Source organism: Lacerta agilis, chromosome 1, assembly GCF_009819535.1.
Source record: "Lacerta agilis isolate rLacAgi1 chromosome 1, rLacAgi1.pri, whole genome shotgun sequence".
Classification (NCBI taxonomy): Eukaryota; Metazoa; Chordata; class Lepidosauria; order Squamata; family Lacertidae; genus Lacerta; species Lacerta agilis.
The window spans coordinates 43,249,087-43,274,843 of NC_046312.1; the positions used below are offsets into that span (position 1 = coordinate 43,249,087).

A 25,757-nucleotide genomic window follows, 5' to 3' on the forward strand; every position below is an offset into this window, starting at 1 on the left:
CTGCAGTGGCTCCCTGTCTGTGGAATGCTCTCCCCAGGGAAGTTTGCCTGGCGCCTGCATTGTACATATTTAGGCGCCAGGCAAAAACGTTCCTTTTTAACCAGGCCTTTGGTTGACCTGACATCCTATAGCTTTTTAAAATGTGACTCTTTTTTGGGGGGGGTGTTATTGGGTTATTGTTCTTGCTTTGATTTTATATATTGTGATCTTTTCTGTGAACCACGCTGAGACCTCTGGGTATGGGACAGTATATAAATTCAATAAATAAATTCAATAAATAAATCCATTAAATAAATAAGTAACTGATACACTTGTCTCTAGGTTTGTTGTACATTATAATGTTCCCATTTTCCAAGTAGAATGAATACTTTCCAGCAACGCACACATAACACAATATGGAGGGTGGCTATTAAAAGGCTCTCTGGAGGCGGGGGTCCTCTTAGCGACTTGCTAATATAGTTGTCAAAATATTTGCCATTGCTATGGTAATTGTCCCACAGTAACAATTACATCCTTGATTGTTCCTACCTGTCGGTTTTGCAGAGAACCAAATAAAGGCTTGCCCTCGTCTTCCAGAAGATTCTCTTAAAAAGAAGCAAAGCTGGTAGTGAGTCATGTACTCTACAAGCAGTCAAAATGTTTTGCATTTCAGTTTTCAGATAAGTTAAGGAACCTGCATGTTTTGGCTTTCAATCTCTTTTTAGCTTACTGTTCATTTTAATTAAATTTTGATCTATGGAAAGAGGTAACAAACTGGAGCAATGTCTTTGAATGAAAGTATCTAATTTTTACACACACACACATCTGTATGCTTCCTTCCAAGTCTGAACACAGTGTTCACATCAATTCTAGAGCAAATAAAATATAGGCTACTGTGCCATTTTGCAGTCTGTGGGAATTGAGCATTCCCAACTAAAATAGATTTTGAAGTGACTTGTTAAGTAGTCAAACGCCCATAGCATTAGTGAAATAAGTACAAGAGGCAGATCTTGAAAACACTTCCTCAAATTAAAACAAAGCATTCCAACCTTTTGCCATTTTGGGGGCCCCAGCATTTTGCTGTCAATTTTAAATGGGATAGCTTGATAATGGGGACTGTAAAAGCCTGATTTTTGTACAGTATTTGTACATGTTATATAAGATTTTGCCCTATATCAGTATTTTAGAAACTGCGTTGTAGTAGCTTTCTTATATTTTCAAGTTTAAAACCCTGGCTATTTTCATGTCTAATATAATAAAAGCTGAAATCCAATTGTGAAAATAATTCTATTTTTGATTTACCTAAACACTGGATAGTAAACGCACATGTGCTCCAAGTCATCATAGGAATGCGTGGATCAGTTTCATTGGGTGCAACTTTTAATCCAATTCTGTAAATTGCAGTGGCAAATAGAACCACCATCTCCTTGATACTATTAGAATACTTAACTCTGTGGAGGAAGCCAGGAGAATGTCAGATTGTGAATAAGTGAGGCTAGATAAAGTTCAAAGAACTGATTATGAGAATATTTGCAAAGTTGCATTTATTTGCATTTCATAATTATCTTTAAATCAGCTGTTCCTGGTAACAGGAAATCATCTTTCAGTTTTTGCTCATTATTATAGACTTCTCTTAGGTGCTTATATCCTTAAGGTAAAAATCACAAGCTTTCAAGTTATATCCTGAGATAACAGTGACCAATAATTAGATAAAATTCTGGCAGAGGTTTGCTTGATCAGAGTTAATAATGATAATGGCCCATATAAATGTTGTAGAATGTAGATATTTTAATGAAAATATTATTTTCCCCTAAGCAGAAAATAACGCCCACTGTATAGATTCCAGATTTATTTAAAATGTGTTTTGTTTTTTGTTAGTCTGAAGTGGAAATGTGATTTTTAACACTTACAAAGGATCTACTCCAAAGCTAAGAATGGAATGGAAATCAGATGAAGTCTCTTCCATTTCTCTGTCACGTAAAGATGGAGCAATCTGTTTTGCTTCTTTTAAAAAGAGAAATAAATTCATGTCAGACCGCAGTTCAACTAAATGAAATAAAATTATTTATTTTCTCCTATATACCTAAAAACATAAGGCTGTTGTCACGGTGCAGTTCATTTGGCTACCCTGTGTGCTGACAGGGTGGCAGGCAGCTGAGGCAAGCTGTTTAACACAGGGGAGGCAAGAGCTGGCAAAGTGCTCTCTGAAGTGCCTCTCCCCTCTAAAAGGGGCGGGGTGTTGGGACAACCTGTGAGGGGAGAGGGAGGGGCCTGGGGCAATCCTGGAGTGAGTGGAGCTTGGGATGAGCTGTGAGAAGAAGGAATGGGGTGCGCTATGCAGGGATGGGCAAGGGGATGTTGTTGTTGTTCAGTCGTTCAGTCGTGTCCGACTCTTCGTGACCCCATGGACCAGAGCACGCCAGGCACCCCTATCCTCCACTGCCTCCCGCAGTTTGGCCAAACTCATGCCAGTCGCTTCGAGAACACTGTCCAACCATCTCATCCTCTGTCGTCCCCTTCTCCTTGTGCCCTCCATCTTTCCCAACATCAGGGTCTTTTCCAGGGAGTCTTCTCTTCTCATGAGGTGGGCAAGGGGATGCATGAGGTATAAAGAGAAGGGGAGTTGGTCAGGTATAAAGGGAGGAGAGGTTTCGAAAGGGGGTGGCAGCCAGAGCAAGCAGGGGCAGCAGTCCTTACTATGGTAAAAATTATTAGATCATGAATGAAAGACAAAATAATTATTATATAACAACCTATTGAATGTCATTAGGTGTTAAGTGCTATGTGCAGCTGACTCTCTTAATATGCAAACGGAGTAATCTTGGAATATCAATTTTCAATCTAAGTCTGTGAGCTTCATTTACAGAACAGTCACCACATTTTAAGGTGGGGCTGGGGGAACCAATCTAATATAAGAAAAATGGAGCCTATATCTTAAACGACTTCATGATTAGTATATACCTAAATAAAAATTCAATAAAAGTCTGCACCAGACTTCAGTGTTATCGAGCAACACAAAACAATGGAATTATAAGTCCTTCAATTTGCATTCATAACATTTCACACTCTGTTAGAGATGCACGACTTTAGAAGATATTTCAATTATTTGTTTTAAGGCAGACAATAGGATTGCAATGATCCTCAAAATGGTACCTGTAACCAACAGCAAAATGAAGTGTTTTGTAAAGGTTTGGCAACCTCCTAAAAACATTTTTAAAATGTAAAGTGTAACATATACAGACCTTCAGTGTTTTTCTTGTTGTAACCAGATATCCTGGCCATAACAATCTCTATCCATTTTGGCAAAGACAGAAGCTGAACCACCACTTCGGCATCCTCACTGACAATACAAAAAGGTAGTTGCAGTTTTCACAAGCACCATATATACTTGAGTATAAGCCTAGTTTTTCAGCACACTTTTTGTGCTTTAAAAGCTGCCCTCGGCTTATACTCAAGTCAACCATTCCTTAAGAAGCGTACAAGAACGGCGGTTCTTTACTCTCCCCAGGCAGCTTGTTCCATTCCTGAACTGCTCACATAAATGCAAACTTTAGACCCCAGAAGGCAGAAAGCCTATCAGTTAAGGAAGTATTAAAACCCCACAGGTGCTCACTTTCCCTGGCTCCTGCTTAAACAGGACAGGATCCCAGCCTTCTCTGTATAACACAAGGGAACATTGCGCTGTGAGTTAAACCACAGAGCCCTAGGGCTTGCTGATCAGAAGAATGGCGGTTCGAAACCCTGCGACGGGGTGAGCTCCACAGCAGCAAAGGAGGAAGAGGAAGGAGCAGCCCAAAGGGCTGCTTTGGGCTGCTCGTTCCTCCTCTACCACAGTGGCAAAGGTGAACCGGCTTATACTTGAGTCAATAAGCTTTCCCACATTTTTGTAGGGAAATTAGGTGCCTCGGCTTATATTTGGGTCGACTTATACTCGAGTATATACGGTATATCAAAAAATATAACCCCTGGAGCCCAGTCTGAGATGCTCGTGCCTTATACCAGAGAATTTAAACAGCTATTTAGTTGTTGGGTTCATTTGTGAATAACTTCATTTTATAAAACTTCTTCTAGACACCCAAAATTAATGGGTAAATAAAATCATAGAATGGGCCTTTTCTGTGGTGGCTCCCCACTTGCGGAATGCTCTGCCAGGGAGGCTCCCCTGGTGCCTTCATTACAATGCCAGGCAAAAATATTCCTCTTCTCGCAAGCCTTTGGCTAATTAAACAATTTATGGCCTTTTAAACTGCAGGGGAGGGTATTGTTTTTGTTTGTTACTATGCTATGCATTTTTGTGTTTTTATATTGTAAACTTCCTTGTGATCCTCAGTTGAAGGGTGGTATAGAAATGTAATTCGTCATCACCTTTATCATCATCATATATTTTCCCCATACATGCAACGAGAAAACTAAACTCAGACTAAAATTGACATCCCATGCCTTTAAAAATGTGTTGGGGTGTGTGTGTTATTGGGCTCCTTTTTTAATTTTGATTATGTATTTTGTGTTTTTATATTGTGATTTTATCCTGTGAAATGCCCTGAGACCTGCGGGTATAGGGCAGTCTAAAAAATTAATTAATGGGCTATTTAAATGTTTAAACCTACCTGTTTATCTTGTGCGCTTGCAAAGGAAGAATGGGTATCACAGTGTTGCACAGAGATTTGCAAAGTGGGCAGAGGTACTCTCCATTCTCCAAGTCAAAAACTTGTTCGACATGATGTCGCTGCCGAGAGTTTAACTGAATGGCTTCAAAGTACCTGCAATATTGAAAGAGACAACCAAAAGTCTTTAGTGTTGAGTGTTAACAAGGAAAAGCAGAGTTATGATACCCTTTGTTGTTACGCACTTGGCTTACTGTTATAATTTTGTTCTTGTGCACAAGAGAAACAGAGGGACAATGCTCAGAACTTTGAACCCATCACACAAAATTTTGTACCATGTAAATGAGCTACAGGATATTGTGGGAGATAACAAGAAGTGAGTGCAGTGAGATAACTCAAGATCAAGCCCCAATAGACAGTTCAGGAAGCAGAATTTCCTAGTTAATGTGATATCTCCAGCCTGGTGCCCTCAATATATTTTGGACCACAACTCTCATCAGCCCTAGGCAAAACAGCCCATATTTTTGTCCATATTTGCCTTTTGATTACACTTATGCTAGCCTGGTTTCATTTATTTTGCTGAGAAAGCTGCTGGACATTAAATATGTCTTGAGATATGCTGGAAGAGATAGTTTCAAAATTGACTATAACTAAAGCAAAAAAAAAAAAAAAAGTTTACTAAATGTATCTACTTACTTCTGCCAGCAGGCAGCATGCATCACATGACCGCAACTTCCTGTATGAGTTCCACATGACAAATCAGGATCCATGAAAAGAGGATCTATTCTATCTATTGAAGAAAAAATGATATGAAGGATGATTACATCATATAGTGTCAAATGAAAGATTTTGCAAAGACTATTCAAGCAAAAATTTTGCCAGAAGAGCATCTTTTAAATCTTGTACATCTTATACTCACTGAATAAATAATTCTTGACCTTCTTTATTAACACCAACTAAGAAACCGACCATCAAATGAGATTTTGAGCTTTGCTCATACATTCAACATAGTTCAGGTTTGGGGGATTTTTCTTTCGATTAGAAGGGATAAAACGGTTGATTTCTCAACTGCATTTGAGATGGCTTCTAAAACTATTCACATCAATGTTTCGTAACATGACTTTCAGTTCAGTAACTTGAGCTAACAAAATGAAACCTGAAGCAATATTACTGCTTATGCAAGCAGGTGACTTGAAGAGAGGATACATACCCCCAGAAAGTTCAAGCATTTTCCCTCTATGTTGCGTTAAGGCAGTGGATCTCTGGACACAGGCAGATAAAACCATGGCAGCACACTCTAACCTCACTTCCTGCTCTTCCTGACACAGAATACATGTCAGCACTTCTTTTTCTGCAACAGATGGCCCTTGCTTGGGTCCCAAGGCAATTCTGGTACAATCTATAATTGGTGGGCTGTTATAAAGACACAACAAAAGTCAAACTAACATATTCCTGTCAGCAAACAATTATTTGCGATTTACATTTAAATAAAATCACATATGATTTAAAATTTATACATGAATAGCTTTACCTCACCCTCCACAGCAAAACAGGACTGCAACCAATATTTAGCCACATGCTGAATAGATGTCGATTACATCCCAACACCACGAGCGCCAATAAAACTGCCCAATGACTTCTAATTTTGTACTATTTTATATTGTCAAAAGCTACTCCAAAATCTATTACTAATTGTTATTTTCCTACCTCTCCTCTTCCATAACATCCCTTCCCTGTGTTTCTTGAGTATTTTCATATAAGAGCTTGTGAGTTTCAATGAAGTTCTTCTGCAAAGCAGACATCTGTGCCATGATCTTCTGGCGATGAAGTCTGGCTGCTTCGGCCTTTCTCTTCCTCTCAGCCTTTTCCTTGTCCTGAGTTCTTTGCATCTTATTTATCAGCAAAGCACAAAACAAACAAACAAAAACACCCAAGCAAGCTATTTATTAACAGAAAAGGTAACTGGAATAAATCTTTAACATATAATCACTTTTCAATAACATAACAATGGAGTATGCTTAGCACTTGTGAAACTCTGCTTAACAAAAAACAATGCGACACTACTCCACCTCCATATCCCAAGCCTCTCACAGCTAACCTATGATCAGACTCTGTCCACAAAAGGTAATGAGAATTTCTTATCAGTGCAATGCTGTACAGGGCTAATAACAGGTTTAAGACAAAGGCACCATAATGCTACCCTTCAGCTTAAATCTAAAGTTCCAGTGTCTACAGATTGTTCTCAGGGCAAGAGAGATTACAACTTCACGTACAACAGAGATGTGGCTGGGACATCTAGGAACAGCTTCCTAGAGAGAATAGCTTCCAGAGAGATTGGTTACAGAGGGTTCTGCCAGCAAGGAACATCGGGGGATGAAAAAAAATCAAGGAGCTAGGAGGTTCGCCATTCCAAATCAGTTCCCACTTGTAAAATATTTAATTTTGTTAATCAGAATGGGATATTTAACCTTGCATTTAAATGCATGGAGCTGTGAGCCCAGGGCCTAGAATTCCGAATGTAGAAACAGCCACATCTTCTTGTGAATATATTATTTATTTCCTATTTTATAGTTTACCTCATTGGCTTTTGCAGATTCTGGCCCAGATGCAATGGCTGCTGTGGGAAAAGATGACTTCTCTCTCAGCCGTTTTATTGTGTCAAACATCTGGGAACAGAGATTTAATAGTTACAATACTAATAGACTGTGATATTTCTATATTTCCAAGCCACATTTATGGTTTGCCCCATGAAATAAAGCATGCTGGTCAAGATATACCCTATTAGTAGCAGCACCAGTATTCAACATAATCAATACCATTTGTCACCATCTTTACGTTTGGAAAAGAATACCTTTATTCACTTTTCTCTATTCGGTCTCTACAAAGACTATAGGTAATAATGGTGTGTACAAATGGAGCTGCTCAGTGTACAAAAAAGTATACATAGTTATAAAATGGCTTTAACAATTATGTACTTTTTTGTATAGGCTATTCAAAAATGTCTTGCCTGTGGTATTTATTAACAAATGTAGACTGCTTATATAATAAAAAATATCTAAAGCATTTACATAAAAACAATAAAAATGCAATGTGCATTAAAATTTTCTGAAAACAAAACAAAAAACAGTATATCACAAATAAAACTAAGCAGTACGCAAAAAAAAGAGTCACAGTCCAGGAAAGCTTTGGTAAATATGTAGGTAAAGGTAATGGTAAAGGACCCCTGGATGGTTAAGTTCAATCAAAGGCAACTATGGGGTTGGGGGGCTCATCTCACTTCAGACCGAGGGAGCCGGTGTTTGTCCACAGACAGCTTTCCAGGTTATGTGGCCAGCAAGACTCAATCGCTTCTGGCGCAACGGGGCACCGTGACAGAAGCCAGAGCGCATGGAAACACCACTTACCTTCCCACCACAGTGGTACCTATTTATCTACTTGCACTGACATGCTTTCAAACTGCTAGATTGGTAGGAGCTGGGACAGAGCAACGGGAGTTCACCCCGCCGCGGAGATTTGAACCACCAACCTTCTGATTGGCAAGCCCAAAAGGCTCAGTGGTTTAGACCACAGCGCCACCCGCTTACAAATATGTAAGCTTATGAGATACTTAAAAGTTATTACGAATACTGCTTCATAAATTATCCAAGTTAGCACCTTCTGGAGGCTGCGTGCTATCACCAAGAAGGCCCATTTCTGCATTCCTACCAAGTGACAATCGCTGGTTGTGGAACAACCAGTAGAGTCTTCTCGGAAGATCCTAAAGATTGGGAGAGGCGGTCTACTGAGTACAGTACCCTGGTTATAAGTCATTAAGGACTTTAAATATCAGCAACAAAACATTCATAGTAGTGAATGGTTGTGCCAAAGCAGGAACCCGGTCATCTCAAATCTGCTCTATTTACAGGGGACCACGTTTTGTCACACAATCCTTTACACGAGGAACAGATCGTTAGTTTCATACAGTGGATGCTCGGGTTGCGAACGCAATCTGTGCAGGAGGCGCATTCGCAACTCACAGCGTCCGTAACCCGCAGCACCACGTCTGTGGGCGCGCGAGTTGCGATTCGGTGGTTCTGCGCATGCGCGAAGCGCCGAACACGGAAGTAACCCATTCCGGTACTTCCGGGTTTGGCGCGGTGCGCAACCCGAAATCGCACAACCTGAAGCGGCCGTAACCCAAGGTAGCCTTTCGAAAAGCCAATAAAGAGCAACATTTCAGTAGCAACTGTTGCATATCTCATTTGAACCAGAACAGAGATACTGTCTTATTCCACTAAGCTAGTTTTTGTTAAAATCCCCCTCCCACCAGCCAGTTCTATCACATGGATAAACAAGCATTAATTCATTATGAGTTTTCTGCAACAAACAATGATAGTAACAACATTATCTGTATATGTTATCTTTTAAAGGGATTACTTTATGCACCAGCAACATTCTGTGGAGTAAATGTGTCAAGTTCTTTTTTAAAAAAATTAACACGGGACATTTTGGCTTTTTTACCTGTAATACCCAGTTGATCATGTCTTTTTGCGATTCCAGAGGTTGAATTCCTTTTAGTTTTTCCAAAATCATTAGTATGTTCATTGCATTCAAAGCAGAGCTTCCCATTCCTTTGCAAACAGATGGAATAATTAAAACAACAACAACAACAACCACACATGTTCTCTCATAAAAGATCATCATTTCCCCCTTTTACTAATCATTACAATGACTTAAAAGACTAGACATGGGACATTTTATTGTTACAACACCTCCTTATATCACAGATGACGCATGACTTCTTTGTCAATTATTGCTTTTCACTACTTTACAAAATGATGGTGGTAACAAACTACAAACATAATCAATGCATTGTGTTTGGTTCTATGTTTCATTGTTTCTCACCAAAAGTAACATAATTCAAATGTTTGACTATGGATTTTCGGATGAAGGGCAGTATATAAATTTAATAAATAATATTTTCCATTATAGCATGTAGGTAATAACTGCAAGCGATTAGGTTTACATTGTAGTTTTGAACAAGTATTCACCATCAAATGAAATTCAGCACAAGCTGAATAGTGGTGGATACAGATTAAACCTGGTAAGATATATTTTCCCTACATTAATGTAGTACAGCATCTGTAGACAAATTAAAACTGAGTAATTTTCTCTTTCCTTGTTTTAAAATGGTGTTTACTTCAAAGTATTTCTCTAAGTAAGCATTTTTCTGCTGGAAATAAACTCTTGGTGGCTTTTCATATCTAAGATCAAGGATAGCAATTCTGCTTCAAATGCCTGTTGGTGAGTTCACACTGCACTTCAGAAATAACTTTTAAATGAAGATTCTTGTTTTACAAGATGGCACACTTACTTGATGCTTTGTGGTAGAAGTCAAAGGCCACTTCTTCTTCTGGAACCTTCTCTAACTGCTGCTTTTCTTCAAGTAGACCCAAAGCAAGAAGGTGAAGAACCTAGAGAAATGTAAACAAGTCCTAAACCTAGGCTGCTTAGAATGAAATACCCTCTGGTTAGCATAGGGCTGGGGACCATTTTTCAGCCACATTCCCTTCTAGGCAACCTTTCCGGGGGCCACTTGCCAGGTGTGGGCAGGGCCAGAAGCAAAATTGGGTGGAACAACAAATGTTAATTTATTCACATATCTCTCTCCATCCAGGCAAGCAAGCAGCATGATGAACTTGAAGACCAATTCTAAGCAGGCAAAACCCCAAAAGGAGGGTGTGAAATAGGGTGGAGAGGGGTGTTGCCTGGGGAGTCCTGAGAGCCACACAGAGACTAGGACGGCAAACATTTGGCCCTGAGGCTCCTCATCCCTGGGTTACCAAGGTAAGTGCTCCTCCCCAGGCTGGCATTTAGGAGGGGGAAAACACTGGCCATGATCTGGACACCTAGATGTCTAGCACGTGGTAGTAAACCTAAGGGCAGTGTGCTGCAGCAACAGACAAATGAACTGTTGATCATCGAGGTGCTGTTGAGCTGTCCTGCAGAGACTAATTTTTATTTATTTACTAGGGGCTGCTGCCCTTCTTTGCTCTGCTCGCACCTACTCCTTTCCCAACCACCTTTCCCACACACTTGACCCAAAACCCCCTCCCTCTACACCTCAGTCACTTGCTAGACTATTCGCATACAGCTCAATCCAAGCACTTACAGCCTGCAATATTCACCATTTTTTTTTACACTAATAGCTGTCCTGGGAATGGCGTGATGAACAGGGTAAAGGTACCTTTAATACATGGGGAAACCCCTCACACTGCTCTACCTAGCAACCTAGACTTCAAAGCAGATATCTCAGAAGATACAGCCGACAAGCATACCATCTGGATCATGGCTTCTGTCCACAAGTGGCTTTCCAGCTCTAGCGCTCTTTGCAACACAGTTCTGAGAATATGCATCATGACATCAGAATTCAGAACGTTCACCACATTTCTGAAAGCAGCACTGAATTCAGGCGGAGGAGGCGGTGGCAGTGCTATAAAAAAGTAAACAAATACTCATGCATTTGTTCCCAGCAGTCTTATGAAAGCAAGGAGCATAGACGTTCATATTTGGCTATGAGCTGTCAAAGGATATATAAGCAGTGGATGCTACTTTGATGTATCATACTTGTATGAAATAAAGTCCTGCCATATATACGTCCTCCTATAAAGTGCTCTGGTAGAGCTCTCGACTAACTGCAGCAGATATATACTTTGGGTTCAGTATTGCCTCTCTCTCCAATGTTTGAGGCAGAATTTCCCTACTTAACTGCTCAGAGAACTCTTTAAGTGGCAATGCTTGGGGACTGAATCTGGGACCTAATGGATGCAAAGCATGTGTTCTAGCACTGAGCAATGGGCTCTCCAAATGTAATTGGTCAGTTGGAAACGTTTACATCTGAACATGCCAACTACAAAGTAACAGCATTTTCCTAAGCACACTGATACCGTTTAACGCCATTTTTTGATTTAAAATGTTTTGTACTACTGTAAATCACAGGGCATTTCAGTATAACCTTAGAGTAACTGATTGGCATTCATGTAAACTTGTACCTGTATGTTATTGTTTAACGTAGCACTACACATCAGCTCCTCTAGGCAAATCACAATATTTGTAAAGAAAAACTACAGGGACCAAGTAATAACTTAAGAGCTGAAGCATGAATAAGTGAGATAAGGTAAACAGAAATGGCTCTGACCCACATTTGTAGCAGTGGACAAGAGTGCAGGAAGGGTCTCCACCTCCCCCATGCTAGAGTGGGACATTAGTACTGATGAAGAATATCTATATGCAATCTTACAGCCTAGGGCGCATTGCCAATACCGCAGCAACAGTCAAGCCAATCTTAAGAAGCAGTCCTAACTGTGACGAAAGCGGATAGATGATCCCAACCTCTAAAGCAGATGTAATTAGTTTCTCCATCAAAACAGTAGCACACAAAAGTGGCACAAAGTGCAATTTGTTCTCTCAATGGAAGTCACCATATACTGTACGTTTTCAAATAAATGACTTGGCAATCTGTAATATGTTTACATTCTCTGATCTTTACGAGGAATGAGGATGAATCATATCTGGATCAAAGCTGTTTGTTTTTTTAAAAAACACTTCACCATTACTTCCTTGCACTTATTTCATTCATTGTTCCAACTTTTTACCTTCATCTCTGTTTTCTTGCACTCTTCTTTTCTTTTCCATATGCTCAGCCTGTAAGAAGAGTCAACTTGTTTATTCTCAAGATACCAACAAGGTTTTTTTTGACTGAATGTGTAGACAAAGAGTTTAGATTAGATTCCATCAAAAGCAATTAACAACCAAGTATTAGGAATTCTCTGAAGGCACAAAAAAAGAGAACCTAGAGAATAGGACACACTTGTTAAAGGAGCCAGTGTGGTGTAGTGGTTAACAGCGGTAGACTTGTAATCTGGAGAACCAGGTTCACGTCTCCGCTCCTCCACATGCAGCTGCTGGGTGACCTTTGGTTAGTCACACTTCTTTGAAGTCTCTCAGCCCCACTCACCTCACAGAGTGTTTGTTGTGGGGGAGGAAGGGAAAGGAGAATGTTAGCCGCTTTGAGACTCCTTTGGGTAGTGATAAAGCAGGATATCAAATCCAAATTCTTCTTTTTCTTCTCTTCTAAAGAGGCACTGGGAATAAAGCAATTGCTTGAATAAAGCAATTGCTCCCCTTTCCTTTTTGTATCCATCTAAGAGCATAAACTAAATCTTTTTCTTTGCAGTACAGGCAGGCAGATGCTCACTCACACGTTTAAGCTAACAAAATTAGTGAAATAGTGCAAGGGTGAGGAAATTCTGAGTGTCAGCCTTTATGCTGAGCTACAGGATGCCAATAGGATTCCAAAAAGATGCTTTACTAAATTTAATCTGACCCTTAACTAGAAAGGAAACAAAAGGTTTTTAGCAGCATTGTTTCAAAGTTCTGTAAATGTGTAATTTTCACTTGGAAAAATACCTTATTCTACTATGTAATGAATGAATTCATTAAGACCTCTGCACTCTAGATATTAAATACATAAGAAGAACATGAAATCTTGAGAAACCATGTGGCGCATCAAAGTCAATCTAGACTCAATAAATATGAATTAATCTAAAACAATGAAATATATACGCAATTAGTTATTCCTTGAACAAGAATGATACAGGGGGGAAATAAACAAAAATGAGTAAAAGAGACCCGTGAGTCAAGCAGGATTTTTCTTATCCTCCACAATTTATACCCTCATCTTAAAAGACTCAGGGTACAGGCCCATGACATAAATATGCATAAAAATGTATAGCTGCAAATTTAGTCTGGCTTTCAGAGGGGGGAAAACAAATTCTGGGTATCAGGGATCTCTAAGCCAACAGGATTTTCTGAGCCCAGTACACTATATGTGGCTTGAGTCCTCTGCTCCATCCACAATCTACTGGCAAGAAATGCTGCATATGTACATTAAAACTAAAACAAGTGCCTCTATGCAAATTGACATAGCACAGTGCTTTGTAATCAGGGCCGTCTTAAGGAGATCGGCCGCCCTGGTGCGGCTATCCCTCCGGCGCCCCCACCATGCCGCCTCTCCGCCGCCTCCCTCCCGCGCTTGCCGCCCCTTGGGAGGGGGGGTGGGCGAGCGGGGGATGAGGGGTGTGGCGCTGGAGTGGTGCGGGGCTCTGCGCACCCTTCCAGCGCTTCCGGGACGGGAGGAGAGGGCGGCTGGCTTGCGCTCCCGCGCTGCGCCGGGCAGCCGGATGGCGCGGCGCAGCCCGGCAGCTCGCGCTCCGCGAGCAGCCGGAGGGTGCGGTGCGGCCGGCCGGCTTGCGCTCCTGTGTTCTGCTGGGCAGCCAGAGTCGGAGGGCACTGCCGGCAGGCGCTGCCAGCGGGGCTGGAGGGCGGAGGCACCCTCCAGGCCATTGTGCCCTGGTGCGCCGCGCCACCAGCCCCAATGGATGAGACGGGCCTGTTTGTAATGTACCCAGATGCCCTATAACCAAAGTAAAAACAAAAAATTTTAATAGGGGGAAAGGAAGGAAACCTGGGTCTGAGACCCCATATGCAAACTCCTGGTTCCTAGATTAATATTGATTATATCTTCAAAAGATATAATCACACTAATAATTGGCTGCTATCCACAGTCACTTGCAATCTACTATGTATTTTGGAAAGTGGTTTGTCTGTCTTCCTGTCCTCTAGGGGTTCAGCACTATGGATAATACTCCAGGGGGCAGGGACCTCTGAGTACTAGGCGATTTGATCTTAAGGGACATAAACAGATATGTTTGCGACAGGCATGCAAGCAACATGGTAACTTCCCCACTTGGTGGGAAGGTTGCGAGTGTCACATCATTCTTTCCTCACCTTGCTGCGCTGTGTTTTGGTGTAATGGTAAAAGAATATATTGTACTCTCTGCGGCATTCTTCCTTCAGTTCATAGACTCCATGGCCTGATACGCCTGGTTTCCTTTATTTGAAAAGCAGACAAATGATGCAATTATTTTCAGCAAAGCATTAAGGAGAACACAGTGATTTCATACACACAACATACAAAGAATCCTGCTGACTCCAACCAAGGGCCTATCTTGTCCAGCCTCCTGCTTCCCATAGTGGCTAACTAGATGCCTAAGAGAAATGAGTAAGCAAGGAATGAGGGCAATAGCAACCATTACTCAAAGGCATGCTGCCTCTATCCTGAATATCCTCACAATTCAAACCCACAGGACATGTTAGGAATTTTGAAGGACACACTGAGTGTGTACAGAACAGCACAGTGGCATCTAGCCAATTTAACCTAGGGTGTTCCTTGGAACAGGCCACAGAATCCTCTGCAACATGCAAGTTCCTTCCGCAGACACACAGTTCTTTGACAAGCTGATTTGTAAAACCCTCCCCTCTCAAGGTAAACCAACATGAAAAACCACTACTGAAACATAGCAAATGCTTTTGGAATCAGAGTAAATGGATCACTGCTTCAACATATTTTTTAATTCTTTCTGTAAAACCCTGAAAGCATATATATTTCAAATGACTGGCTTCTTTACGTGTGGCAAACACATGAGAATGTTCCTCTTCAACCAGGCATTTAGCTGATTAACATTCTATTCCTTTCAAATGTGTTTGTGGGAAGTGGACTATTGGGTTTGTTTTCGTTTTAGTACAGTGGTACCTTGGTTCTTGAACTCAATCCATTCTGGGAGTTTGTTTGACTTCCAAAACGTCCGCAAAACCAAGGCATGGCTTCTGATTGGCTGAATGGCCCCAGAAACAATGCTGACAGCTAAAACACATGCTCAGCTTCTGAAAAACGTTCGCAAACCGGAACACTTACTTTCAGGTTTGAGGCGTTTGGAAGCCGATTTGTTCAGCAACTAAGCCATTCGGGAACCAAGATACCACTGTATGCATTTTGTGTTCTCATTTTGTATTTTTTCTGTTGTGAGCTGCCCTGTGATTTTCGGATGAAGGGTGGTATACAATTTTAATTAATATAATAATATATAATAATAATAATATAATAATAATAATATATTAATAATAATAATATATTATTATATATTATATATTATATAATAATAGTAATAATAATAATAATAATAATAATATGCTATCACTATGCTTTAACTACTGATTTAAAAGGAACAAGAACTTACTTGAATATGGCCACTTTGTGGATGACCTTCTCCAAACCAGTCTCATTGTTTTCCTGTTAAAAAAAACATTTGATATGCTAAAGTAGTAAGAACAAAGTATATGTGGTGAAAAACAGTAACTTAAAAGCAAATCAAGCTGCCTAAGAATCAGTAGCTGATAAACATCTACAGATATCCAGATAAAACCGCATGTAGGCATTTATCATCATGCTATTAATGGAGCAAAAATTCAAATGAGAGCAAGGGCAAGGGGAGCTGTGAAGCAGATTGTTATTAAATACAATCAAAATTTTCAAAATTGAAATGTTATTATGAAGGCCATCTCTTTTTTTCTTGTATCATAAAATGCAAGAAGGGCTTTTACACTTGCCAGAAGCTCGGCTCTGCCCCTGCCGGTCTTGGAAGTATCCTTTAAAAAAGTCCCATATGACCAGAGAATTTGCGCCTGTCCATTGGGGGATATGGGAAGCCCCGAACACATATTTTTTAGATGTCCCTTTTACGATGAGGCACATAGAGAAACGCTGACCCCCTGCTAGTGAGGCTTGCTGACCTACCCATAAAGCAAAAATTTGATCTTCTCCTGTTAGGCAAAGATCACAAGACGACCCGGATGGTCTCCAGATTCTGTGCACAGATATGTAGGCGCAGATCATCCCCCGTTTCAATCTAGTTTGTTAAGAAAATTTCCAAACTCGGATCCACAGGCGACTCTGGGTCATTTCTCTATGGTAGTCTATTTTAAAGTTTTTATGTGTTTATATGCCTACCGCATTTTTAAACTTAAAATCCATTGTTGTATATTGTTTTAAATGCCTGCACACCCACCCACCCAAGCAAAAGAGAAAGGGTACTCTTGTGCTACAAGGAGTCTGGATTGTCTAAGAAAAGGATGTTAAACATTTCTGCTGAAAGAGGAACACAAGATAGAGGAAACATCAAGTACAGGAGGAACTTGAGTTGTGTTTCATTGATAATTTTATCATACACACCCCTAAGGAGCTCTGTGATTAAGCAATCTGTGAACCTTTCTAGATTAATAGGAATCAAAGGAAGAAATCACTCACATCCTTGGGCAAAGATTTTGCAATAGCACTGTGAGCCATTGGTTCAATACAAAGCAGATGAATAATTTCTCGCATAGTGACATCATCTTTTGTCACATTACTGACTCCTGGCACATATCTTTCTCCTGGAAGCAAAAAGAAGGAAAAAGTAATCTCACATATACACAGTGGAATACATTTTCATGTATGCAAGAGATCAAACTGTAAAGATGATGACTCCTAGACTAAAAATTCATTGAAAGTGGCATGGAGCGCTGCAAGGGGATGCATGGGCAGGGCTGAATATATTATATGTTAGATAAGGAAGCCGAGAATACTAAAGTGAGGTTATAGTCATACAAAATCTGGGGGCTCCTACACATACATACATATATGCGCGCGCACACACACACACACACACCCCAACCCTCTCTCCATCCAAGCAAGCAAAATATATCATCACAGTTCAAGAATACATTTCAGCCAGGAAAAGCACTTGGGAGGAGCGAAGAGAAGCAGAGCCAATGATCATGGGATGGAGAGAAGCCTGAGGATAAGACAAAGAGGCCTGGAAGCATTTGGTCCATGGGCTGGAGGTTCCCCAACCGTTCTATCCCATGGGTGGGGAACTGGATCTAGCCAGTAGGACAGATCATTTCCCCACGTACCCTCATGGGCCAAATCACCTTTTTCACATCAGGAGTCTTCAAAAGCCCCTTTCAAAGCACAGCCTATCCCTTAGATTGAAAATGAGCCAGCTGTTTTTATTTTTGTGGGGTTTTTTTGTTTTGCATTTTTGCAGTCTTCTCTCTATTTCCTGTTGCTTCTAATAGTCCTACGGTTAATTTTCCTTCCATTCCTTCTTGATTTTTCAGAAGGATAACAGCCTTCTGTCCAAGCTAGTTTTGAAACCCCAGCACTGATCAATATTAAAAAATGTATTACTCAAAGAGGCATTTAGTACAGTGCACCCCACCTAACCACAATCGTATCTGTACACATGATTTTCAGGTTTTATTGAAAAAAAATACTTTTCATTCGCTACACAAATGCACTGTCTGCCATTGTTTTCAACCAGCCACTTCCAGAAGCCCATGTATACAGTATTCACATGTACTGTTTAAAGAAGTGCAGTGCTGCCACAACCATCAACAGCCACTGGAAACCCAACTTTTCACAATGGCATGTGCAGCCTATTCAATGAGCTGCCTGTGCATACACCACAGCTAGGCTATTCCTTGAAGATACATAACCACACTGAATAGCTGAAGGTAAATCTACATATGGCTGCAAAGGAAATAAACCCTTTTAAGGGCCTAAAGAACCAGCTGATGGTGGAGGAAGGAAAAAAAGGAACAACATTAAAAGATGGCTCATAATTAACCCAGATTAGATATGTAATTAATATGCCACCTAACACATTTGTGTTAAGTGTGATGGTTTCAGATATTAAAGTTTCCATTACTGGAGAACCTATTACATATTCTAAACAACCTCCATCTTTTATTTAAAAAAAAAAATTTCCTTACCCACCACGTAGATAAGAACCTGAAGCATCTCTTCTATTAATGTGTTACACTGCTTATTCAAATCCTGTAATATTTCAAGAAAGCACAAATTAAGTTCTTGGAAAATATAATTATGTGAAATACTGAAGCCTGAGGTTTTCTGAAGCACTTGAAAACATATTAAGCTGACCCAAAGCTTTATGAACAGACAAATAACTGGAAAAATAGAGGGTGGAAACTAGTTGGTGCCCTTGAATTCACAGAAGGGCTTTTGATGCAGCACATGTCTCTGCAAACAGGAAAAGTAGGGAGGCATTTTTTGCCAATTCCTGCTTCCCACTGCAGCCCCAACTGCAACCCAAAAATCAGCTCCAGAGTGTTAGGGAAACCTACAGAGCAGGGAAGCAGCAGAAAGGGCAAACTGCCAAGAATCCCTCTCCTGTTTGTGAATACATCGGATGGGTCAAAGGTCCTTCCATGACCAGAAGGGCAGCAACTGGATTCCACCCAGAATTTAAAAGTTCCCCCACCAGCACTCATGTCAGAAAATTAAGCCTACAAGCTGGATGGGAATAATCTAAAGAAGGGAAGGGAAGAGATAAGTTCCATTTTTAAGTTGTAAAGCTGCAACAATTAATGGTATAGAAAGTCTATGCGATTTAAGAAAGTCTCTTCAGCGGAAATTACTGTTTTTAGCAAAATACTGCAATTTCATTGAAGGAGATAGAAACAGTGAGTTTCCACATGCTGATGATTTCAATGGTGAAAATTAACAGCATAGAGCTCTGTACCTGGTCTTTGGTTGGCACAATTCTCTTAAAGGCATCAAGCAGTTCATATCGTTGGAGTACAAGCAAGAGGAAACTGTTTGGATCCATAAGTGATGCCCCAATCTATCAGAAATAGACACATTCAATTGCATTAGAGAATAGAGAATGTAGGCAACACACAACACACTGTTACTATAAGACAAAAGAAATTGCAAACATACTCACCTGAAGGAAAATTATATCCTTATCATACATTTCTTCTCGACATTTAACATCCTGATAATAAAACATCTGAAAGAAAATAAAACCTTTTAAAAAGTATATAAAGCTTCATATACAAAGCCGTCCTCTTTGGCAAAGGCATTCAGTTCAGCAAAACACTACTCCTTCCTACCCTTAACTTTGCTATAAAAAGTTTTCAGCTAGCACATTTCTGAAACTGCATAGGGCAAAACCTCTTGCTTCAATCCATAGAAAGACTAGCAGAAGGTGGCCAAAAGGTGACTCCCTTCTCCAACTCCTCACTGAAAGAAGATGCCTTTTCTTAATTTTAGGAGATCCCTTATTTCCTCTTGAATTACAGCCCCCACCATTCAGGATCACCCTTCAACTCCCAAGAGAGATTTTCTGGAAACTGCCAGAGGAATGAGAGGAATCACCCAAAATCAGGCAGGACGTCTCGTTTCACTGAGTCCCTTTCTACCAGGACTCCTTTGGATTCAAGCATTTGATTATTTAAGCTCATAATCACAACTTAAAAAAACATTTTGAGGAAACATTAACATTTAGTGACAGAGGCTGCTTCCATTTTCAGTTCAGAATTGTGAACTAAGTTTTAGTGGTTAGCGTTACATGGAAACATGGCCAACAGAAGGATTAAACATCAGCATACCGTATATATTTATTGTAATTTCAGAATATAACTTTATATCTACCTCATGCCTTTCTATTTACTTCTTGTTTGTTGGACACAATCCACATGCCTTTCCTTAAAGTTGTGCATTTGTCACAAAATAGTTTCCCACACTTACACTCATTAATTGTATCTAAGAACATAGGATAGGATAGGATAGGATAGACTGCATTCATACATTACTAACTAACAAAATCAGGTTTGATTATTTCTATCTATTTCTTCCATTAACCACTTTACCTGGACTTAGTACTAGACAGATTTTATTTTTATTTTATTATAGCTAATGGGCATTACATGGGCTTTGTACCACAAATTTTAGGATCAAGTATCTGAACCTTCATTGTTACATGATACCCAGTGAAAATAATCTTATGTATACAAAATTAGAGCTCTCTGGAAAGCCCTTGTTCGAGGCTTACATACCTTGATTTTAAAGTTTCTGTCTTGTACTTTAGGGACAGAAAAATATAAGATCTACAGTACTATCTTTCAGATTTTTATCCTGTCCTTCCTCCAAGGAACTCAAAGCAGCACACATAATCCCCTGCTTGTACTCTCAAAACAACTCTATTCAGAGTTGGTGACTGGCCCAATGTACCTACTGTACCCTTTCTACCTACTGAATAAGCCTTGGGGTAAGTTTTTGTCCACTAATTTGCTTGCAATACTTCTATTGGCAACTTAACCTCTGTGGGATATATAGCACTACATGCGAGAATATATTTGTAGTGAAATTTGGTTTGGTACCTGGCTTATCAGAGACAGCCCATTCCTTCTCCACATTTCTGCAGCAACCTGAGCAACCAATACAAGACAGCGCAAAGGATATTCGACCAGCATCTGCACCTGGAATTCTTCCTAAAGGTTTTTTTTTTTAAAGTAATTTTGTTAAAACAATTGGCATTTGCATAAGGAAATCAATCACTACAGATAAGTTAGTAAAAAGGTTGGGGGGGTGTCTCTCTGCTATCGTTAAAAGAAAAATACAACAGAAGGTTAGAGGCAGAATTTAATTGCACATTATTATGCTAGTCTCTAACACTGTACTGTGTGGTTTCAGCCAAGTCAAGTCAGTATTCATTCAGTGTTCAGCCACTACAGACCTATATCCTTCCTTAAGGAAGATGAGTAATGATTCTGGATTGTCAATTATTGATGAGAAACAGCATCAATCTTTCTTTGCAGAATAATTATTTATATTTAGCAGCCAATAACTACCCACAGCAGGGTACTGCAGCTTAGGACCTCCTGCCATTAAGAGCTTATTTGTATCCTTTATTAGTTCTCTGCTACATTTATATCCCACCTTCTTTCTATGGAACTCAAGACGCTATACCTGGTTCTACCCCTTCCCATTTTATCCTCAGTATAACTTTTTGAGGCAGGTTAGGTTTAGAGGGAATGGCTGGCTGAAGCTCACTTAGTGATCTTCATCAATGGGTAGGGAATTGAGCCTGGAAATGTATCAGGGAGACCCAACAAGTTAACCACTACACCACAATGACTCTCATACTGGCTGAACTTTCAAATACTATTGAGTATCCAGTGGAGATACTTACAGATGTTATGAATTCTTGGAGTCTGGAGATTACATTTGTTTTGCTCAACTGTATGTGCAGACCTAGGAAATACATTAACAGTAATGTTTGTATCAATTTGTAAGCTACAATATGCATTTGCATGCTTGTTGTCTGAATACGGGCTCATAATGAAGCTCTCTTCTCACTAACCATGATCTGTAGCCAAGAACCAACATTGGCCAGAGAGCGTAATCACAAGCCTGGGTTCAGAGAGCATGCTAAGTCCAACTTTGGCTTAGCTCAGTGCAGTGTGGGAGAAAATGGACTCAGGAAGAACTATGCAGCTGCAAGATCCTCTCTGGGAGCCTGCACATTTTCACAGTCCAGGTAAGTCATACGTTTGGCTTACTACGTCATATGAGCCAAGCCCTAATAAATTTATACATGCTGTGAAGAGATACTTTCGGCTCTCTGCTGTATTAGAAGCCAGTCACCCAATCAAACTGATTGGCAAGTAGATTCAGAACAGCAAAATATTTTTTTCCCCTTTACAAGAACAGGAATTCAAAATGGTGTTATGTGCTTAGATTGTAAAGATGATCTGAAAAATTCACGCATGCGAGATCCAACAGTAGCTATTACTATCCATGATAGTTAAATACAACCTCCAGGTTCAGAATCCTTCTCAAAATGTGAGCAGGAACTGACTGCAATTCTCACAAGCTGCGAGCACAGGACACTCACCGGCAAGCATCCTGGACAATGGTAGATGTATGCTGACAGGATCTGCAGACACCCTGAAGCGCTTGCTTTCCAAAGTATGGCCACATAAATGAATCACTGTCTTGTCCCATGAATAATTACTTGCACTACATCTCAAAACTGTTGCATGGCATTCCTTGTAAGCAGTCACCAACAGTGCTTCCTAGAATGGACAATATTTTTATAATTATATTTAAATATATAGCCTTATTTTTTCTACTTCAATTTAAGTGTACTAAAAAAAAATCATACTGTCTCATTTCTGTTTTAATATGGGTCACGCATTTTATTTTTGATCAGCAGCAATGGAATTGTGTATTGCTATACGTTTAAAATAAACCTAACTCCTAAGGAAATTGGTTACAAATTATCCTATGAGAATATGGATTGTTCATTTGCATCTCGTAGGAACAACTTTCTAGTCATTTCTTCTGTCACAATTCTGGTCAACCACACGTAAATCTAAAAAGAGAAATGTCTTTTCCAGATGACTTTCAGATACTTTGCTGCTTAACCACATGTTTTCAGCTCCATAGCTTTATGAATGATCTGCATCTCCAGAAGCCACTTTTCAGCTTTCTATATAGAGGATTGTGAAAATAGGTAGCAGACTCTCAAAACAGATTTTGAAACAAGAAGCTTAGCAAAGATTCAGATCATCAGCCAAATCTGAAATCTCTATCTTCTCACTATTCAGTGTTTATCATATACAGCGGGCTCAGAACTTGCGCTCACTTTACATATGCAATTGCAACCTTACACCAAGGGGTGGGGTTGGTGGTTGGTAGGTAAATAAATAAATGGGGGAAACGCGCCATTTCCTGCCCCCCATTTATTATTCACACACCCCCTGCACACACCCAGTGGCTTATCCATGCTTACCAGCCTCTGGGATGCTCCCAGAGCCGCCTTCCCAATGTCCGGCAAGCAAGGTGGCATCTTCCTTGCAAGCCTCTGCAAATGAGATGTGAGGGCTCTGGAAGTGTCCCAGAGGTTGGTATGGAAGGTCCACCTTGCTTACCGGACCTCCTATGACCTTTCCACAGCCTGGTAAACAGCCCTCCACCTTGCAGGAGGGAAGTTCCAGGGGTTCCTGACTGTGTGATTTTGCAGACCCCCCAGAACCAAACACTTCTGTATGGGATGGACCAACTGTATCGCATCCAGCTTCAATTAGGAGGGAAATCTTCTTTCGTTTTTTGCTAAATACAAACACTGTACTTCCACAGATCCTGCCGAGTAAGAATCAATTAAAATTATCATAGCAAAATTTTGCTATGTGAACTTTTAAGAGTTCAAGGTAAAAAAACATCCATGGGTTATAGTTGAAGCACCAGGTTTGTCAAGGTCATGGAGAGTGGTGTGCTCACAAGGCACCTCCAAAGATTTCAGGCTGCTACATAAACAAGTATTTGTTTCTACAGATAATGCTGCAATTTTATTGAAAACAGGCTTACGTCGCAGGCACACCACTCCTGAAACATCAGGAGAATAATCTTCAGTTGCATCTGGATGACAATGGCTGCTTCCCAATCTGGATCCACCTCAATGTGCTGACCAACTTGCCTTTTTATTTCCTCCATGCCCTGTAATGAAACCCCCGCCCCAAACAGCATGTGACTAAACTGAGGCTTATATCAGACAGATGTTCAAACCATGATTCTAAGCAAACAGAAGGAAGCGCCAACTAAAACAAGGCCATTTATATTTCTACAGTGTGGATAATTAATTAATAAGGTTTATTTACTCCTTAATCAACAGGAAAACTCTAAGCAGTTATGGTGTGTGTTTTAATAGCATCCCAAATTATATACATATGTAATTGTGTTTGTAATATCCAGAGCTCTGCTGAAAAAAGTTAATTCATGCTCACATGAAAAAAACGCTTTTCTTTAAAACATCTTAGAAGAATGCTTATGAATCATATTATGACAGCACATTAATATTGTATTGGGCATATGGGCAGGTTCATAATACAGTAGTCATACAAACACACACACATACAAATAGCAAATTAGAGATGCATAGATTATATACTGTACCTGCATGCAGATAAGAATCTTCAGGAAAGAACGGAACCCTTCCAAAAACTGCTCTCGCAGTTTGTCTGTCCACACTGTAGGCTTACTGATTAAAATATACCTGTTGCAAAAAAAGTTGAATTTCAGAAGTCTTTTCTAGACAAAGCAGGCTTTAAGTTGGGATATGGGGCTGGAATCATATGTGGCTGGGCAAGATTTTGAAACTCCGTTGAGGAAATACCCACTGGTGCAGCAATAAAATGGCTACCACATTTGCAAAGCTAAGCAGGGTCCAAAATGGATTCAAACTGGATGGGGAACTGTGCGTTGAGATTCCTGCATTGCAGGGGGTTGGACTAGATGACCCTCGGGATCCCTTCCAACTCTACAAACCTATGATTCTATGATTCCTCTCTCTTGGAAATAGTGACAGCCTGGCTGAAATGTGGAAGAACAAGCTGACCTTGATCACTGATATCCTCTTGCACAACTGTGTCTGCACTAGGTCTACCCAGAAAAGGGTGACATAAAACACAACACAAGAGATAGATTGCTTTTTAATAGATATTGATCAGTTTGCAACATATAGTAAGGAAGTATGCCCTGATGGTGGTAATGACAGACACATAAATTATTATCCTCCACTGCCAGTGAATTGTGGCAGTAATTGCTTCCAGAATGACAAAATGGCCAATCTAATTTCTGACCATGATTCTAAATTTTGGTTGAGACACTAGATAGTGGGCTACGTCTGACCAGGCAATGCTTCATTTATATTAATTTGCCTAAGGTTGTAGTTGCATATCCACAATATGATTCAGTTCTAATGTGGCATGTTTTGCAAATGCTTATCCCAGACACAGTTACAGGTAGGTAGCCGTGTTGGTCTGCCATAGTCAGAACAAAATAAAAAAAAATAAAAAATAAAAAAATCCTTCCAGTAGCACCTTAGAGACCAACTAAGTTTGTTCTTGGTATGAGCTTTCGTGTGCATGCACACTTCTTCAGAGCTAGGTAGGATAAATCAAATATTATTGCCTAATGAAGCGCTTATTCATCTCCACAAACAAGAACACTTACTTGAGGTCATATATGACTGCATATACTCGACCCATTTTCTCTTGGCTGTAATCCTGGAAGTTGAATTTGCCGTTTTTATCCAGATATTTGGGGAGCTCTTCAAGCAGCGTCTCTGTTATGACAGAGATTACATTTTGCTCTTCAATGAGATGGCGGGCCTGTGAGGGAAGCAATAACAACTGTTGTTTTTATTTCATTTTCTATTTTATTCAAAAAAGGTAAAACCTTCAGATGTATTGCTGCTTTATGTACGCAGTACTACAGATGTACAGTGTAGGCACAGGGAACCACTGGCCCTCTGGATTTGTTAGACTCTGCCTCTCACCAGTCCCAGCCAGCTTGGTCAGGGATGATGGGTTACAGAGCATATTTTATCATATCACTGTCATCTGTCTTTGCAAATAAAATTTGCCAGCAAGGCAAACTGCTTTGAG

General features: G+C 40.1%; 1 protein-coding gene across 4 annotated transcripts in view; it reads right to left on the reverse strand.

Moving 5' to 3' along the window:
* UBR1 (ubiquitin protein ligase E3 component n-recognin 1) overlaps nucleotides 1-25,757 on the reverse strand; it is a 74,636-nt gene that overhangs the window by 14,840 nt on the left and 34,039 nt on the right. For 2 of the 4 annotated variants that reach the window (XM_033146129.1, XM_033146121.1), the window contains exons 12-36: nucleotides 25,324-25,481; nucleotides 24,265-24,364; nucleotides 23,680-23,808; nucleotides 22,205-22,385; nucleotides 21,500-21,561; nucleotides 20,688-20,798; nucleotides 19,250-19,315; nucleotides 19,046-19,147; nucleotides 18,276-18,339; nucleotides 16,768-16,892; nucleotides 15,701-15,753; nucleotides 14,412-14,514; nucleotides 12,218-12,266; nucleotides 10,901-11,055; nucleotides 9,937-10,036; nucleotides 9,084-9,193; nucleotides 7,160-7,249; nucleotides 6,291-6,472; nucleotides 5,794-5,996; nucleotides 5,280-5,373; nucleotides 4,587-4,739; nucleotides 3,222-3,319; nucleotides 1,890-1,980; nucleotides 1,282-1,430; nucleotides 529-584 (exon numbers count right to left, since the gene is read on the reverse strand). In XM_033146129.1, the coding sequence (XP_033002020.1) occupies nucleotides 529-584; nucleotides 1,282-1,430; nucleotides 1,890-1,980; nucleotides 3,222-3,319; nucleotides 4,587-4,739; nucleotides 5,280-5,373; nucleotides 5,794-5,996; nucleotides 6,291-6,472; nucleotides 7,160-7,249; nucleotides 9,084-9,193; nucleotides 9,937-10,036; nucleotides 10,901-11,055; nucleotides 12,218-12,266; nucleotides 14,412-14,514; nucleotides 15,701-15,753; nucleotides 16,768-16,892; nucleotides 18,276-18,339; nucleotides 19,046-19,147; nucleotides 19,250-19,315; nucleotides 20,688-20,798; nucleotides 21,500-21,561; nucleotides 22,205-22,385; nucleotides 23,680-23,808; nucleotides 24,265-24,364; nucleotides 25,324-25,481 (2,784 nt within the window). Of the gene's footprint in view, nucleotides 1-528; nucleotides 585-1,281; nucleotides 1,431-1,889; nucleotides 1,984-3,221; nucleotides 3,320-4,586; nucleotides 4,740-5,279; nucleotides 5,374-5,793; nucleotides 5,997-6,290; nucleotides 6,473-7,159; nucleotides 7,250-9,083; nucleotides 9,194-9,936; nucleotides 10,037-10,900; nucleotides 11,056-12,217; nucleotides 12,267-14,411; nucleotides 14,515-15,700; nucleotides 15,754-16,767; nucleotides 16,893-18,275; nucleotides 18,340-19,045; nucleotides 19,148-19,249; nucleotides 19,316-20,687; nucleotides 20,799-21,499; nucleotides 21,562-22,204; nucleotides 22,386-23,679; nucleotides 23,809-24,264; nucleotides 24,365-25,323; nucleotides 25,482-25,757 lie in introns of all 4 variants that reach the window. The other 2 variants (XM_033146112.1, XM_033146102.1) reach the window with 1 other exon arrangement.